The 16,097-nt window shown below is 40.9% G+C and overlaps 3 protein-coding genes across 3 annotated transcripts; all 3 read left to right on the top strand.

The window, feature by feature from the left end:
• Positions 1-2,351: 2,351 nt before the first annotated feature.
• On the top strand, positions 2,352-3,008 carry LOC309484598 (extracellular superoxide dismutase [Cu-Zn]-like; the record flags this gene model as incomplete). The annotated part of the gene is made up of 1 exon (XM_082150922.1): positions 2,352-3,008. The coding sequence occupies one exon, from the start codon at positions 2,352-2,354 to the stop codon at positions 3,006-3,008; it is 657 nt and encodes a 218-aa protein (XP_082007048.1).
• A 4,940-nt stretch (positions 3,009-7,948) lies between these two features.
• LOC309484597 (extracellular superoxide dismutase [Cu-Zn]-like) lies at positions 7,949-8,605 on the top strand (the record flags this gene model as incomplete). The annotated part of the gene is made up of 1 exon (XM_082150921.1): positions 7,949-8,605. One exon carries the CDS (start codon positions 7,949-7,951, stop codon positions 8,603-8,605), a length of 657 nt encoding a protein of 218 aa, XP_082007047.1.
• A 5,988-nt stretch (positions 8,606-14,593) lies between these two features.
• LOC309484596 (extracellular superoxide dismutase [Cu-Zn]-like) lies at positions 14,594-15,250 on the top strand (the record flags this gene model as incomplete). The annotated part of the gene is made up of 1 exon (XM_082150920.1): positions 14,594-15,250. The coding sequence occupies one exon, from the start codon at positions 14,594-14,596 to the stop codon at positions 15,248-15,250; it is 657 nt and encodes a 218-aa protein (XP_082007046.1).
• Positions 15,251-16,097: the final 847 nt, after the last annotated feature.

Below are 16,097 nucleotides of genomic sequence, written 5' to 3'. Positions count from 1 at the left end.
TGTGGCGCTGATATCTGTCTCTCATTAGCAATCGCGACCTGCTTCATACCACAGTCATGTTAAAAACATCAATGTATTCACTCATCCATAAACATTATTAGATCCTTCGGCATGACGACAAGTTCCATAATTCCGCTTATGTGTCATCAACCTACACCTTTGTCATTGTAAGAGGTTAGCAAGCCTGGTCAGCACCTGGATGGGAGACGACCTGAGAAAACCACGTTGCTGCTGGAAGAGGTGTTAGTGAGGCCAGCAGGGGGTGCTCACCCTTGGTCTATGTGGGACCTAACGCCCCAGTGTAGTGATCGGGACACTATACTGTCAAAGAGCACCATCCTTCCAATGAGACGTTAAACCGAGGTCCTGACTCTCTGTGGTCATTAAAAATCCCAGGATGTCCTTTGAAAAAGAGTAGGGGTGTAACCCCGGCATCCTGGACAAATTTGCCCCTTGGCCTCTGTCCATCATGGCCTCCTAATCATCCCCATGTACTGATTGGCTTCATCACTGTCTTCTGTCCACCATTAAGCTGGTGTGTGTGGTGGGCGTTCTGGCCCAATATGGCTGCCGTCGCATCATCCAGGTGGATGCTGCACATTGGTGGTGGTTGAGGATATTCCCCCTTCCTTGTAAAGCGCTTTGAGGACCCAGAAAAGCACTATATAAATGTAACAAATTATTATTATTATTATTAAAATGTAGATGCCGCTATATAATTCTTTAAAATATGGACACAATTTAAGTTGATTTACAGTGTTTAGAGAAAACAGACAGAAAAAAAGTTTTACAATAAGGTTACCATTTTAAATGTTCCTCTTATTGAATTTTTGTTAGCCTATTTGTTGTTGCATGTGTTGTAGTTCCATTTGTAATATGTTGTAGAGTTCATTAAGATATCTGATATTCAAATTTCATCCAATTTCATGTCAACATGAGATATGTTCTAGTTGTTTTGAACTTTACACATGCATTGAGTGAACTGATGAGTATTACTCATCATAGCCTATCTATGTGCTTTTGGGTCTGTTAAATATGCTGTGGAATATGTTTGTGTGATGAGTTAATAAATCATGTGTTTTTAAGATCCAGGATCATTTTTTGATAAATTAGGGATGGGTCACATTACCTGAAAAGAAATTTGTCTGGAGTGCATGGTCTCAAAATGTTTATTGGTATATACCTTGCAAATAACACATATCAACTGTATTCAAAATGAAATATTAAAGTCGGACCTTAAAGTTAACAAAAGTAATAAAAAGAAAAAAACATCTAGGTACTGTATATCTAAATGACACGTTTAACAAAAAGCGTCCCACCTTACCTGCATGCATTCAATCTACTAAAAGGGGATTTTAACATCGATGCCATAGAAGAATCATTCCCTCAGAAATGTTTACTTCTGCCTTCAAAGACAATTAAATAGCAGTCCAATTGTATGTGTAATATAGGCTTGTCAGGCTTGGTACATCAGAGTCTGTAGAAATGGCTTCATGAAAAAGAAGAACTGTCAGCTATTCACTTATGTGAGATGAATATCTGCTATGAGAAGTGGTGTCAAGCATGAACGTCAAGTGGAATTGTACACTAAGAATTAATGAGTCACAAATGAGCCACCAAATGAAGTGAAGATGAATCCATAGCAGTACTTCTTTTAATAAACACAAAACAATGGAGATAATCTACAATGGAGAACACATTGTGCAATGCAAGACAAAGAACTGAACAAACTGAGTGCTATATATAAACAGGCAAACAAAGGGAGCTAAATGAAACACAGGTGAACTTAATTAGTGACTAACAGACTATCATGGTTAACTTGTAGCTCAACATGAGTTCCTAAAAGAGCAGCCAAAAGTGTGATTCTCTCAACCCCAGGTCAGGACTGCACACGGATTAAGCGTTGTAGTGTTTTTGTGACTGCACTATTCAGGCTCCACACGGATTGAGGACAACTTTTCAGCTATACGGTAATGCACCTTTGCTGTTTTAGGCTTGTGTTTTGTTTTTTTCTCCATTCCATTTTCTCCATCAACTGACTTGATTTAGTACAACTAAAAAAAAGTTAGTTTAGGCAAAAGTATAGATCTTGTCTTTTATTTGACCTGTCCTTGTGAAAAAAGTACACTTTAGCATGCTTTAAAAAGAAGTACATATTATTGAAAATAAAGCTATAAAAAATATACTTAAGTGCAAGAATGTAATGTTTTCAAACTAATCTGGTTGTGCTATTTTACCTAATGCAACTTCCATTCTCAAAGCTTTGACCTTTTATCAAAAATATTACATCCTTAAACCAAACGGCATGATTTGACTGAATCCACTCTTCATTGTAGGCTTTAAAGATCAACATGGAGAAAATCATCCTAATATTCCCTCTGATATTGCTGGCGCTGCATATACAAGGAGGAGAGTTCTCCAAATATCCAGCTTGTTTGCCTGAAGCTCCACAGCCGGAAGTCGTGGAGTTCGACAACACAATCTATGCCACTTGTGAAGTAACTCCCAGCCCCAATTTGCCACGTAACCAGCCAAAGATCTTTGGGCAAATCCTCTTCAAGCAGCTCTTCCCCAATGGAGATTTAGAAGTGAAAATCAACCTCCGTGGTTTGCCTGCCACCGATCGTCAAGAGCGTGCCATGCACATCCATCAGTATGGAGACCTCAGTCAAGGCTGCATCACTGTTGGTCCTCATTATAATCCAAACGGCGTTGACCACCCTCATCATCCTGGAGACCTGGGCAACTTTGCTTCCGAGCGAGGAGTTATAAGGCAGTTCCTGACGCTTCCAGACGCCAAGCTCTTTGGGCCTTATTCCATTCTGGGACGTGCGGTGGTGGTTCATGAGAAGGAGGATGATCTGGGAATGGGTTCAGATGAGGAGAGTAAACTCAGTGGGAATGCTGGAGAGATAATTGCTCTCGGTGTGATTGGTATTACTACTCCAAGTCTGTGGGAGAAGACCGGACCGTTCCCCAAGAAACCATGTGGAGGGAGTCACAGATGAGGGAGTCGGATATGGTGGGAGGGCAGACTCAAATAGGATAATCAGGATTTTCCTTGTGTATTCTTTGTATGTGTCCTACATTAAAGTATATTTCATAACCTGAACATTCCCATGTTTTTTTTTCTTGCTCTTTTCAGAGGCTTTTTGGCCATAGCTTCCAATAGTAAATGCACTCTTAAAAATAAATGTAGGGTGAATGCAGGCGAAGTGGGCCGTTTAGTTTGATTTACTGTGCTCAATGGGTTAACCCTTTAAGAGCATGACAATGGCCTTTAATTAAAGATACACTATTTCTTTAAATGATAAAATGGTTTTGGTTGATGCAATATGACACTGGAGGGTGTGGCTACATCTCAAGGGAGGACACCCTTATTGTTGAAGGTAGACATAAGATTTTATTTTCTAAATTATAAGGTTTCTCGCTAAATGTCAACAAATGGGTATATTATTCTGACAGTTTGTTGCTACAGTTAACACGGAATCAAAATGCAAAAAAAAAAGATTTAAAAACGTGTTGGTTTTCTTGTAAGGTGTTTAAAGCTACAATATGTACGATTTTTGTAATAAAATAACCAAAAATCACTTGCAAAGTGTGATATATATATATTTCCTGTAGTTGTGTACTTTCAGTATCCCAAAAGTTCCCAAAGATTTTTAATTTCAGAGAAATTCCAATTTTAAATAATGACGTAATATCCGCGTTATCACTGGTTTCCGCTCGTACTGCCATAGTAACCATGGCGACAACTGCGTTACGTCTAGCGGCACGCTCATGGAGTTGTTTCGTTCAAACATTATGGACCATGGCAAGTAGACTTTGGGACAAAAGGAGAACTAAAACGAGGATCAATATCGGTGTGGTGTTTTGGAGATGCCGAGAGCTCCACGTCCGTGACAAACTTCGACTCGACCGAGACGTCTTGCATGTACTTTATTAGACAGGTGAGCAAATGTACATAAAACTAATCAATGTTATATAGCTCAACATGATGAAATGTTAGAATATGATCAGTATGTTATTCTAATGTTCATCTAGCTTACTGCTAGTCTCATACAGACAAACAAACACATAGAATAACATTATAACTTTCAACACACTCAAATGCAGTTTAGTGTGATAGACCAAGTGAAACAGTGCTGCGTTACCTCACAAGTTTAATTCGCCAAATAAACTGACTTGTTAACCCTTTCCCACCAAGGCAGTGCTGGTGCTGGTTCGGAGCTAGAGCCTAGTTTCAAATCGGTTCTTTGTTTTTCGACACCCAAAGCACCAGCTCTGAACCAGGAAAAGTGGTTCTTAAGTAGCACCAAAAAACATTGCTGGTCTAGAAGTAAGAACCGCTTGCGTCAGGGGCTGGGGGCGGGGTTACCGTGACCAACAAGACGAACAGAAACTTGTGACCGCCATTTTTCAAATAGCAGCTAATCGAGCTAATAGCAGCTTGATTGTAATCTCCGTCTATGCAAGTTACGGCGAGCTGCACGAACACGTTGGATTCGCCGTGTTTGGATGCCGATGTAGGTTCGCAAAGCCATGAGCATCAATAGTAACGCAACGACCTCCATTGTTGATGGAAGGCTCGTTCGAGATGCATCGGAGCGGCACGGACCGACCGGAGCTGCGGGAGTGTTTGGAGAGCATACGACTCCTTGTGCTTTTGGATCGCTTTCGCAGTGCTTTGATGTCATGAGCCGATCGGTCTGCGAGAAGCCGAACCATCTCGAACAAGCCTGGCGTGTTTGTGTTTGGCGCTGCCACGCTAGCGTTGCTGGGCAACATGAGATGTATACAGTGACGTAAGATCTGGCTCTGTGGTGGCTCTCTGGTACCTTGGTAATCCAGAATTCTTGCGAGAGCACAAGTTGAATTTGCTCAGCGAGTTACTCTGGTGTTGAGTAATGATGCTCATTAAATATGCCCCTCGATCTGAGCTGCACCAGTCACATGGGGTTATCTGATATAGGCGGGCCAGAGGCGAGCTAAACAGAAGACGACAGCACTGTGACGTCGAAGTCATTAGTAAACATTGCAAGATGGCTATGGATGAACAGCAGTTGTTTGAAACGGCTTTGGCCGCTACAATGAACGAGTTAGACTTGGCTTTTTATCTAAAACAGGAACAGAAGACGCCGCTCGAGTCGTTCCTTTGCAAGAAGGACGTTTTTGCTGTTTTGCCGACCGGATACGGTAAGAGTCTAATCTACCAGTTAGCTCCGCTGGTAGCTAAGCGTATGGGGTTTATTGTTGTGATTGGTCGTAGTGTTATCCAATTGCGTGCAGTGAGATCTTCAAATGCATGCTTGGTGCCACCCCTCGAGCTGGCCGAGTTTCATTAGTCGACGCCAGACCATTAATCTTTTATATTTAGGTCTGGATTTCCAGGCTACCTCTCTGGCCTTGTGGAAAGGCAAACCGGATCTTAGAGAGCTCGTCAGTCGAACCAACTCCGGACTGGCAATAGCTCTGGCTCTGAACTGGCACCCGGTTCATGCTGGTGGAAAAGGGGTATGTGTGAGTATTAATTCAGCACTTGCGGGTAGATCGGTAGATTGAAATGTCCTTAATCCTTCATGTCCGCGGGACTCGCATGTGGCGCTGATATCTGTCTCTCATTAGCAATCGCGACCTGCTTCATACCACAGTCATGTTAAAAACATCAATGTATTCACTCATCCATAAACATTATTAGATCCTTCGGCATGACGACAAGTTCCATAATTCCGCTTATGTGTCATCAACCTACACCTTTGTCATTGTAAGAGGTTAGCAAGCCTGGTCAGCACCTGGATGGGAGACGACCTGAGAAAACCACGTTGCTGCTGGAAGAGGTGTTAGTGAGGCCAGCAGGGGGTGCTCACCCTTGGTCTATGTGGGACCTAACGCCCCAGTGTAGTGATCGGGACACTATACTGTCAAAGAGCACCATCCTTCCAATGAGACGTTAAACCGAGGTCCTGACTCTCTGTGGTCATTAAAAATCCCAGGATGTCCTTTGAAAAAGAGTAGGGGTGTAACCCCGGCATCCTGGACAAATTTGCCCCTTGGCCTCTGTCCATCATGGCCTCCTAATCATCCCCATGTACTGATTGGCTTCATCACTGTCTTCTGTCCACCATTAAGCTGGTGTGTGTGGTGGGCGTTCTGGCCCAATATGGCTGCCGTCGCATCATCCAGGTGGATGCTGCACATTGGTGGTGGTTGAGGATATTCCCCCTTCCTTGTAAAGCGCTTTGAGGACCCAGAAAAGCACTATATAAATGTAACAAATTATTATTATTATTATTAAAATGTAGATGCCGCTATATAATTCTTTAAAATATGGACACAATTTAAGTTGATTTACAGTGTTTAGAGAAAACAAACAGAAAAAAAGTTTTACAATAAGGTTACCATTTTAAATGTTCCTCTTATTGAATTTTTGTTAGCCTATTTGTTGTTGCATGTGTTGTAGTTCCATTTGTAATATGTTGTAGAGTTCATTAAGATATCTGATATTCAAATTTCATCCAATTTCATGTCAACATGAGATATGTTCTAGTTGTTTTGAACTTTACACATGCATTGAGTGAACTGATGAGTATTACTCATCATAGCCTATCTATGTGCTTTTGGGTCTGTTAAATATGCTGTGGAATATGTTTGTGTGATGAGTTAATAAATCATGTGTTTTTAAGATCCAGGATCATTTTTTGATAAATTAGGGATGGGTCACATTACCTGAAAAGAAATTTGTCTGGAGTGCATGGTCTCAAAATGTTTATTGGTATATACCTTGCAAATAACACATATCAACTGTATTCAAAATGAAATATTAAAGTCGGACCTTAAAGTTAACAAAAGTAATAAAAAGAAAAAAACATCTAGGTACTGTATATCTAAATGACACGTTTAACAAAAAGCGTCCCACCTTACCTGCATGCATTCAATCTACTAAAAGGGGATTTTAACATCGATGCCATAGAAGAATCATTCCCTCAGAAATGTTTACTTCTGCCTTCAAAGACAATTAAATAGCAGTCCAATTGTATGTGTAATATAGGCTTGTCAGGCTTGGTACATCAGAGTCTGTAGAAATGGCTTCATGAAAAAGAAGAACTGTCAGCTATTCACTTATGTGAGATGAATATCTGCTATGAGAAGTGGTGTCAAGCATGAACGTCAAGTGGAATTGTACACTAAGAATTAATGAGTCACAAATGAGCCACCAAATGAAGTGAAGATGAATCCATAGCAGTACTTCTTTTAATAAACACAAAACAATGGAGATAATCTACAATGGAGAACACATTGTGCAATGCAAGACAAAGAACTGAACAAACTGAGTGCTATATATAAACAGGCAAACAAAGGGAGCTAAATGAAACACAGGTGAACTTAATTAGTGACTAACAGACTATCATGGTTAACTTGTAGCTCAACATGAGTTCCTAAAAGAGCAGCCAAAAGTGTGATTCTCTCAACCCCAGGTCAGGACTGCACACGGATTAAGCGTTGTAGTGTTTTTGTGACTGCACTATTCAGGCTCCACACGGATTGAGGACAACTTTTCAGCTATACGGTAATGCACCTTTGCTGTTTTAGGCTTGTGTTTTGTTTTTTTCTCCATTCCATTTTCTCCATCAACTGACTTGATTTAGTACAACTAAAAAAAAGTTAGTTTAGGCAAAAGTATAGATCTTGTCTTTTATTTGACCTGTCCTTGTGAAAAAAGTACACTTTAGCATGCTTTAAAAAGAAGTACATATTATTGAAAATAAAGCTATAAAAAATATACTTAAGTGCAAGAATGTAATGTTTTCAAACTAATCTGGTTGTGCTATTTTACCTAATGCAACTTCCATTCTCAAAGCTTTGACCTTTTATCAAAAATATTACATCCTTAAACCAAACGGCATGATTTGACTGAATCCACTCTTCATTGTAGGCTTTAAAGATCAACATGGAGAAAATCATCCTAATATTCCCTCTGATATTGCTGGCGCTGCATATACAAGGAGGAGAGTTCTCCAAATATCCAGCTTGTTTGCCTGAAGCTCCACAGCCGGAAGTCGTGGAGTTCGACAACACAATCTATGCCACTTGTGAAGTAACTCCCAGCCCCAATTTGCCACGTAACCAGCCAAAGATCTTTGGGCAAATCCTCTTCAAGCAGCTCTTCCCCAATGGAGATTTAGAAGTGAAAATCAACCTCCGTGGTTTGCCTGCCACCGATCGTCAAGAGCGTGCCATGCACATCCATCAGTATGGAGACCTCAGTCAAGGCTGCATCACTGTTGGTCCTCATTATAATCCAAACGGCGTTGACCACCCTCATCATCCTGGAGACCTGGGCAACTTTGCTTCCGAGCGAGGAGTTATAAGGCAGTTCCTGACGCTTCCAGACGCCAAGCTCTTTGGGCCTTATTCCATTCTGGGACGTGCGGTGGTGGTTCATGAGAAGGAGGATGATCTGGGAATGGGTTCAGATGAGGAGAGTAAACTCAGTGGGAATGCTGGAGAGATAATTGCTCTCGGTGTGATTGGTATTACTACTCCAAGTCTGTGGGAGAAGACCGGACCGTTCCCCAAGAAACCATGTGGAGGGAGTCACAGATGAGGGAGTCGGATATGGTGGGAGGGCAGACTCAAATAGGATAATCATGATTTTCCTTGTGTATTCTTTGTATGTGTCCTACATTAAAGTATATTTCATAACCTGAACATTCCCATGTTTTTTTTTCTTGCTCTTTTCAGAGGCTTTTTGGCCATAGCTTCCAATAGTAAATGCACTCTTAAAGGGACATTGTGTAGGAATTTCTCCCATCTAGTGGTGAAATTGTATTTTGCATTCAAACGAATAATGCTCTCCAGCGCCTCACTTTTTCAAATGCGCGTTGCATCTACGGTAGCCGTTATGTACCTAAAAGCTATGACAGGATGTCTTATAATAGCACTTCGAGTTTTTCTTCGGGTGAACATGTTTGTTATTTAAAACAAACTGAAACTTGAAACAACGAAAAAAAGAATGTTACAGTATGAACTACTGACTGTCAAAAACATTAACTATGGTAATTAGTAGTAATGCCTTCTTTACTCGTTATATTTTTTAAGTATGTGCATTGTTAGATATCATCATCATCAGAGCCTTCTCTAACGTTACTTTACTCAATAGCTGCTATTCATCAAAGAGCCTGTTTAACTTTTAACTATAAATGTTCGACTGTCTATATAATAAAGTACACAACCAAGCAATGAAAAAAAAGCTTGTAATTAAGACTGTAACATTGACTTACCTGTCGAGAAGAAAGCAGGCAACTTCAGGGTCTCTTTTGAAAGCTTTCTCCTGCATTAGCTATCCTGACAGTAACCCTTGTTTTTGTAATCTCCGGTCACGTTTCCTTTTACGATCTATTTTGGACTTTTTCGACGACGAGGACTCCTTATCCTGTGACTCATATGTATGTATGAATGAACGGTGTATAAATAACCGTGCAGCCTTTTAAACTTGCCGCGGCAGTGACAAGCGCATCTCACTGCTCTGCGCCTCCGCTTCTGCTGGCTTCAGTCACGTGACGCTGGCTCTGAACGAAACGCGTTGTGGAAACGCGTTGGCCTAGTACTTTTTGTCCCTCTCTGCTATTATAGTTTTTCAAGATGGCGGAACTACATGGAAGCCTCCGTGGACTTACCCGTCCCATGTATATAAAGATAATAAATTCTTCGTTTACGAGGATTAGTCTGAACATTGGCATAGGTATTTGTACACCATTGAGGGCATATTTATGAATAAAAATATAGATTTTAGATAATAAAATACCTAAAAAGCTACACATTGTCCCTTTAAAAATAAATGTAGGGTGAATGCTGGCGAAGTGGGCCGTTTAGTTTGATTTACTGTGCTCAATGGGTTAACCCTTTAAGAGCATGACAATGGCCTTTAATTAAAGATACACTATTTCTTTAAATGATAAAATGGTTTTGGTTGATGCAATATGACACTGGAGGGTGTGGCTACATCTCAAGGGAGGACACCCTTATTGTTGAAGGTAGACATAAGATTTTATTTTCTAAATTATAAGGTTTCTCGCTAAATGTCAACAAATGGGTATATTATTCTGACAGTTTGTTGCTACAGTTAACACGGAATCAAAATGCAAAAAAAAAAGATTTAAAAACGTGTTGGTTTTCTTGTAAGGTGTTTAAAGCTACAATATGTACGATTTTTGTAATAAAATAACCAAAAATCACTTGCAAAGTGTGATATATATATATTTCCTGTAGTTGTGTACTTTCAGTATCCCAAAAGTTCCCAAAGATTTTTAATTTCAGAGAAATTCCAATTTTAAATAATGACGTAATATCCGCGTTATCACTGGTTTCCGCTCGTACTGCCATAGTAACCATGGCGACAACTGCGTTACGTCTAGCGGCACGCTCATGGAGTTGTTTCGTTCAAACATTATGGACCATGGCAAGTAGACTTTGGGACAAAAGGAGAACTAAAACGAGGATCAATATCGGTGTGGTGTTTTGGAGATGCCGAGAGCTCCACGTCCGTGACAAACTTCGACTCGACCGAGACGTCTTGCATGTACTTTATTAGACAGGTGAGCAAATGTACATAAAACTAATCAATGTTATATAGCTCAACATGATGAAATGTTAGAATATGATCAGTATGTTATTCTAATGTTCATCTAGCTTACTGCTAGTCTCATACAGACAAACAAACACATAGAATAACATTATAACTTTCAACACACTCAAATGCAGTTTAGTGTGATAGACCAAGTGAAACAGTGCTGCGTTACCTCACAAGTTTAATTCGCCAAATAAACTGACTTGTTAACCCTTTCCCACCAAGGCAGTGCTGGTGCTGGTTCGGAGCTAGAGCCTAGTTTCAAATCGGTTCTTTGTTTTTCGACACCCAAAGCACCAGCTCTGAACCAGGAAAAGTGGTTCTTAAGTAGCACCAAAAAACATTGCTGGTCTAGAAGTAAGAACCGCTTGCGTCAGGGGCTGGGGGCGGGGTTACCGTGACCAACAAGACGAACAGAAACTTGTGACCGCCATTTTTCAAATAGCAGCTAATCGAGCTAATAGCAGCTTGATTGTAATCTCCGTCTATGCAAGTTACGGCGAGCTGCACGAACACGTTGGATTCGCCGTGTTTGGATGCCGATGTAGGTTCGCAAAGCCATGAGCATCAATAGTAACGCAACGACCTCCATTGTTGATGGAAGGCTCGTTCGAGATGCATCGGAGCGGCACGGACCGACCGGAGCTGCGGGAGTGTTTGGAGAGCATACGACTCCTTGTGCTTTTGGATCGCTTTCGCAGTGCTTTGATGTCATGAGCCGATCGGTCTGCGAGAAGCCGAACCATCTCGAACAAGCCTGGCGTGTTTGTGTTTGGCGCTGCCACGCTAGCGTTGCTGGGCAACATGAGATGTATACAGTGACGTAAGATCTGGCTCTGTGGTGGCTCTCTGGTACCTTGGTAATCCAGAATTCTTGCGAGAGCACAAGTTGAATTTGCTCAGCGAGTTACTCTGGTGTTGAGTAATGATGCTCATTAAATATGCCCCTCGATCTGAGCTGCACCAGTCACATGGGGTTATCTGATATAGGCGGGCCAGAGGCGAGCTAAACAGAAGACGACAGCACTGTGACGTCGAAGTCATTAGTAAACATTGCAAGATGGCTATGGATGAACAGCAGTTGTTTGAAACGGCTTTGGCCGCTACAATGAACGAGTTAGACTTGGCTTTTTATCTAAAACAGGAACAGAAGACGCCGCTCGAGTCGTTCCTTTGCAAGAAGGACGTTTTTGCTGTTTTGCCGACCGGATACGGTAAGAGTCTAATCTACCAGTTAGCTCCGCTGGTAGCTAAGCGTATGGGGTTTATTGTTGTGATTGGTCGTAGTGTTATCCAATTGCGTGCAGTGAGATCTTCAAATGCATGCTTGGTGCCACCCCTCGAGCTGGCCGAGTTTCATTAGTCGACGCCAGACCATTAATCTTTTATATTTAGGTCTGGATTTCCAGGCTACCTCTCTGGCCTTGTGGAAAGGCAAACCGGATCTTAGAGAGCTCGTCAGTCGAACCAACTCCGGACTGGCAATAGCTCTGGCTCTGAACTGGCACCCGGTTCATGCTGGTGGAAAAGGGGTATGTGTGAGTATTAATTCAGCACTTGCGGGTAGATCGGTAGATTGAAATGTCCTTAATCCTTCATGTCCGCGGGACTCGCATGTGGCGCTGATATCTGTCTCTCATTAGCAATCGCGACCTGCTTCATACCACAGTCATGTTAAAAACATCAATGTATTCACTCATCCATAAACATTATTAGATCCTTCGGCATGACGACAAGTTCCATAATTCCGCTTATGTGTCATCAACCTACACCTTTGTCATTGTAAGAGGTTAGCAAGCCTGGTCAGCACCTGGATGGGAGACGACCTGAGAAAACCACGTTGCTGCTGGAAGAGGTGTTAGTGAGGCCAGCAGGGGGTGCTCACCCTTGGTCTATGTGGGACCTAACGCCCCAGTGTAGTGATCGGGACACTATACTGTCAAAGAGCACCATCCTTCCAATGAGACGTTAAACCGAGGTCCTGACTCTCTGTGGTCATTAAAAATCCCAGGATGTCCTTTGAAAAAGAGTAGGGGTGTAACCCCGGCATCCTGGACAAATTTGCCCCTTGGCCTCTGTCCATCATGGCCTCCTAATCATCCCCATGTACTGATTGGCTTCATCACTGTCTTCTGTCCACCATTAAGCTGGTGTGTGTGGTGGGCGTTCTGGCCCAATATGGCTGCCGTCGCATCATCCAGGTGGATGCTGCACATTGGTGGTGGTTGAGGATATTCCCCCTTCCTTGTAAAGCGCTTTGAGGACCCAGAAAAGCACTATATAAATGTAACAAATTATTATTATTATTATTAAAATGTAGATGCCGCTATATAATTCTTTAAAATATGGACACAATTTAAGTTGATTTACAGTGTTTAGAGAAAACAGACAGAAAAAAAGTTTTACAATAAGGTTACCATTTTAAATGTTCCTCTTATTGAATTTTTGTTAGCCTATTTGTTGTTGCATGTGTTGTAGTTCCATTTGTAATATGTTGTAGAGTTCATTAAGATATCTGATATTCAAATTTCATCCAATTTCATGTCAACATGAGATATGTTCTAGTTGTTTTGAACTTTACACATGCATTGAGTGAACTGATGAGTATTACTCATCATAGCCTATCTATGTGCTTTTGGGTCTGTTAAATATGCTGTGGAATATGTTTGTGTGATGAGTTAATAAATCATGTGTTTTTAAGATCCAGGATCATTTTTTGATAAATTAGGGATGGGTCACATTACCTGAAAAGAAATTTGTCTGGAGTGCATGGTCTCAAAATGTTTATTGGTATATACCTTGCAAATAACACATATCAACTGTATTCAAAATGAAATATTAAAGTCGGACCTTAAAGTTAACAAAAGTAATAAAAAGAAAAAAACATCTAGGTACTGTATATCTAAATGACACGTTTAACAAAAAGCGTCCCACCTTACCTGCATGCATTCAATCTACTAAAAGGGGATTTTAACATCGATGCCATAGAAGAATCATTCCCTCAGAAATGTTTACTTCTGCCTTCAAAGACAATTAAATAGCAGTCCAATTGTATGTGTAATATAGGCTTGTCAGGCTTGGTACATCAGAGTCTGTAGAAATGGCTTCATGAAAAAGAAGAACTGTCAGCTATTCACTTATGTGAGATGAATATCTGCTATGAGAAGTGGTGTCAAGCATGAACGTCAAGTGGAATTGTACACTAAGAATTAATGAGTCACAAATGAGCCACCAAATGAAGTGAAGATGAATCCATAGCAGTACTTCTTTTAATAAACACAAAACAATGGAGATAATCTACAATGGAGAACACATTGTGCAATGCAAGACAAAGAACTGAACAAACTGAGTGCTATATATAAACAGGCAAACAAAGGGAGCTAAATGAAACACAGGTGAACTTAATTAGTGACTAACAGACTATCATGGTTAACTTGTAGCTCAACATGAGTTCCTAAAAGAGCAGCCAAAAGTGTGATTCTCTCAACCCCAGGTCAGGACTGCACACGGATTAAGCGTTGTAGTGTTTTTGTGACTGCACTATTCAGGCTCCACACGGATTGAGGACAACTTTTCAGCTATACGGTAATGCACCTTTGCTGTTTTAGGCTTGTGTTTTGTTTTTTTCTCCATTCCATTTTCTCCATCAACTGACTTGATTTAGTACAACTAAAAAAAAGTTAGTTTAGGCAAAAGTATAGATCTTGTCTTTTATTTGACCTGTCCTTGTGAAAAAAGTACACTTTAGCATGCTTTAAAAAGAAGTACATATTATTGAAAATAAAGCTATAAAAAATATACTTAAGTGCAAGAATGTAATGTTTTCAAACTAATCTGGTTGTGCTATTTTACCTAATGCAACTTCCATTCTCAAAGCTTTGACCTTTTATCAAAAATATTACATCCTTAAACCAAACGGCATGATTTGACTGAATCCACTCTTCATTGTAGGCTTTAAAGATCAACATGGAGAAAATCATCCTAATATTCCCTCTGATATTGCTGGCGCTGCATATACAAGGAGGAGAGTTCTCCAAATATCCAGCTTGTTTGCCTGAAGCTCCACAGCCGGAAGTCGTGGAGTTCGACAACACAATCTATGCCACTTGTGAAGTAACTCCCAGCCCCAATTTGCCACGTAACCAGCCAAAGATCTTTGGGCAAATCCTCTTCAAGCAGCTCTTCCCCAATGGAGATTTAGAAGTGAAAATCAACCTCCGTGGTTTGCCTGCCACCGATCGTCAAGAGCGTGCCATGCACATCCATCAGTATGGAGACCTCAGTCAAGGCTGCATCACTGTTGGTCCTCATTATAATCCAAACGGCGTTGACCACCCTCATCATCCTGGAGACCTGGGCAACTTTGCTTCCGAGCGAGGAGTTATAAGGCAGTTCCTGACGCTTCCAGACGCCAAGCTCTTTGGGCCTTATTCCATTCTGGGACGTGCGGTGGTGGTTCATGAGAAGGAGGATGATCTGGGAATGGGTTCAGATGAGGAGAGTAAACTCAGTGGGAATGCTGGAGAGATAATTGCTCTCGGTGTGATTGGTATTACTACTCCAAGTCTGTGGGAGAAGACCGGACCGTTCCCCAAGAAACCATGTGGAGGGAGTCACAGATGAGGGAGTCGGATATGGTGGGAGGGCAGACTCAAATAGGATAATCATGATTTTCCTTGTGTATTCTTTGTATGTGTCCTACATTAAAGTATATTTCATAACCTGAACATTCCCATGTTTTTTTTTCTTGCTCTTTTCAGAGGCTTTTTGGCCATAGCTTCCAATAGTAAATGCACTCTTAAAAATAAATGTAGGGTGAATGCAGGCGAAGTGGGCCGTTTAGTTTGATTTACTGTGCTCAATGGGTTAACCCTTTAAGAGCATGACAATGGCCTTTAATTAAAGATACACTATTTCTTTAAATGATAAAATGGTTTTGGTTGATGCAATATGACACTGGAGGGTGTGGCTACATCTCAAGGGAGGACACCCTTATTGTTGAAGGTAGACATAAGATTTTATTTTCTAAATTATAAGGTTTCTCGCTAAATGTCAACAAATGGGTATATTATTCTGACAGTTTGTTGCTACAGTTAACACGGAATCAAAATGCAAAAAAAAAAGATTTAAAAACGTGTTGGTTTTCTTGTAAGGTGTTTAAAGCTACAATATGTACGATTTTTGTAATAAAATAACCAAAAATCACTTGCAAAGTGTGATATATATATATTTCCTGTAGTTGTGTACTTTCAGTATCCCAAAAGTTCCCAAAGATTTTTAATTTCAGAGAAATTCCAATTTTAAATAATGACGTAATATCCGCGTTATCACTGGTTTCCGCTCGTACTGCCATAGTAACCATGGCGACAACTGCGTTACGTCTAGCGGCACGCTCATGGAGTTGTTTCGTTCAAACATTATGGACCATGGCAAGTAGACTTTGGGACAAAAGGAGAACTAAAACGAGGAT

The sequence above is a fragment of the Leuciscus leuciscus genome (assembly GCF_965113295.1).
Source record: "Leuciscus leuciscus genome assembly, chromosome: 20".
NCBI classification, from domain to species: Eukaryota; Metazoa; Chordata; class Actinopteri; order Cypriniformes; family Leuciscidae; genus Leuciscus; species Leuciscus leuciscus.
Note: the sequence above shows the minus strand (reverse complement) of the source record. Positions and strands in the feature narration are given on the sequence as shown.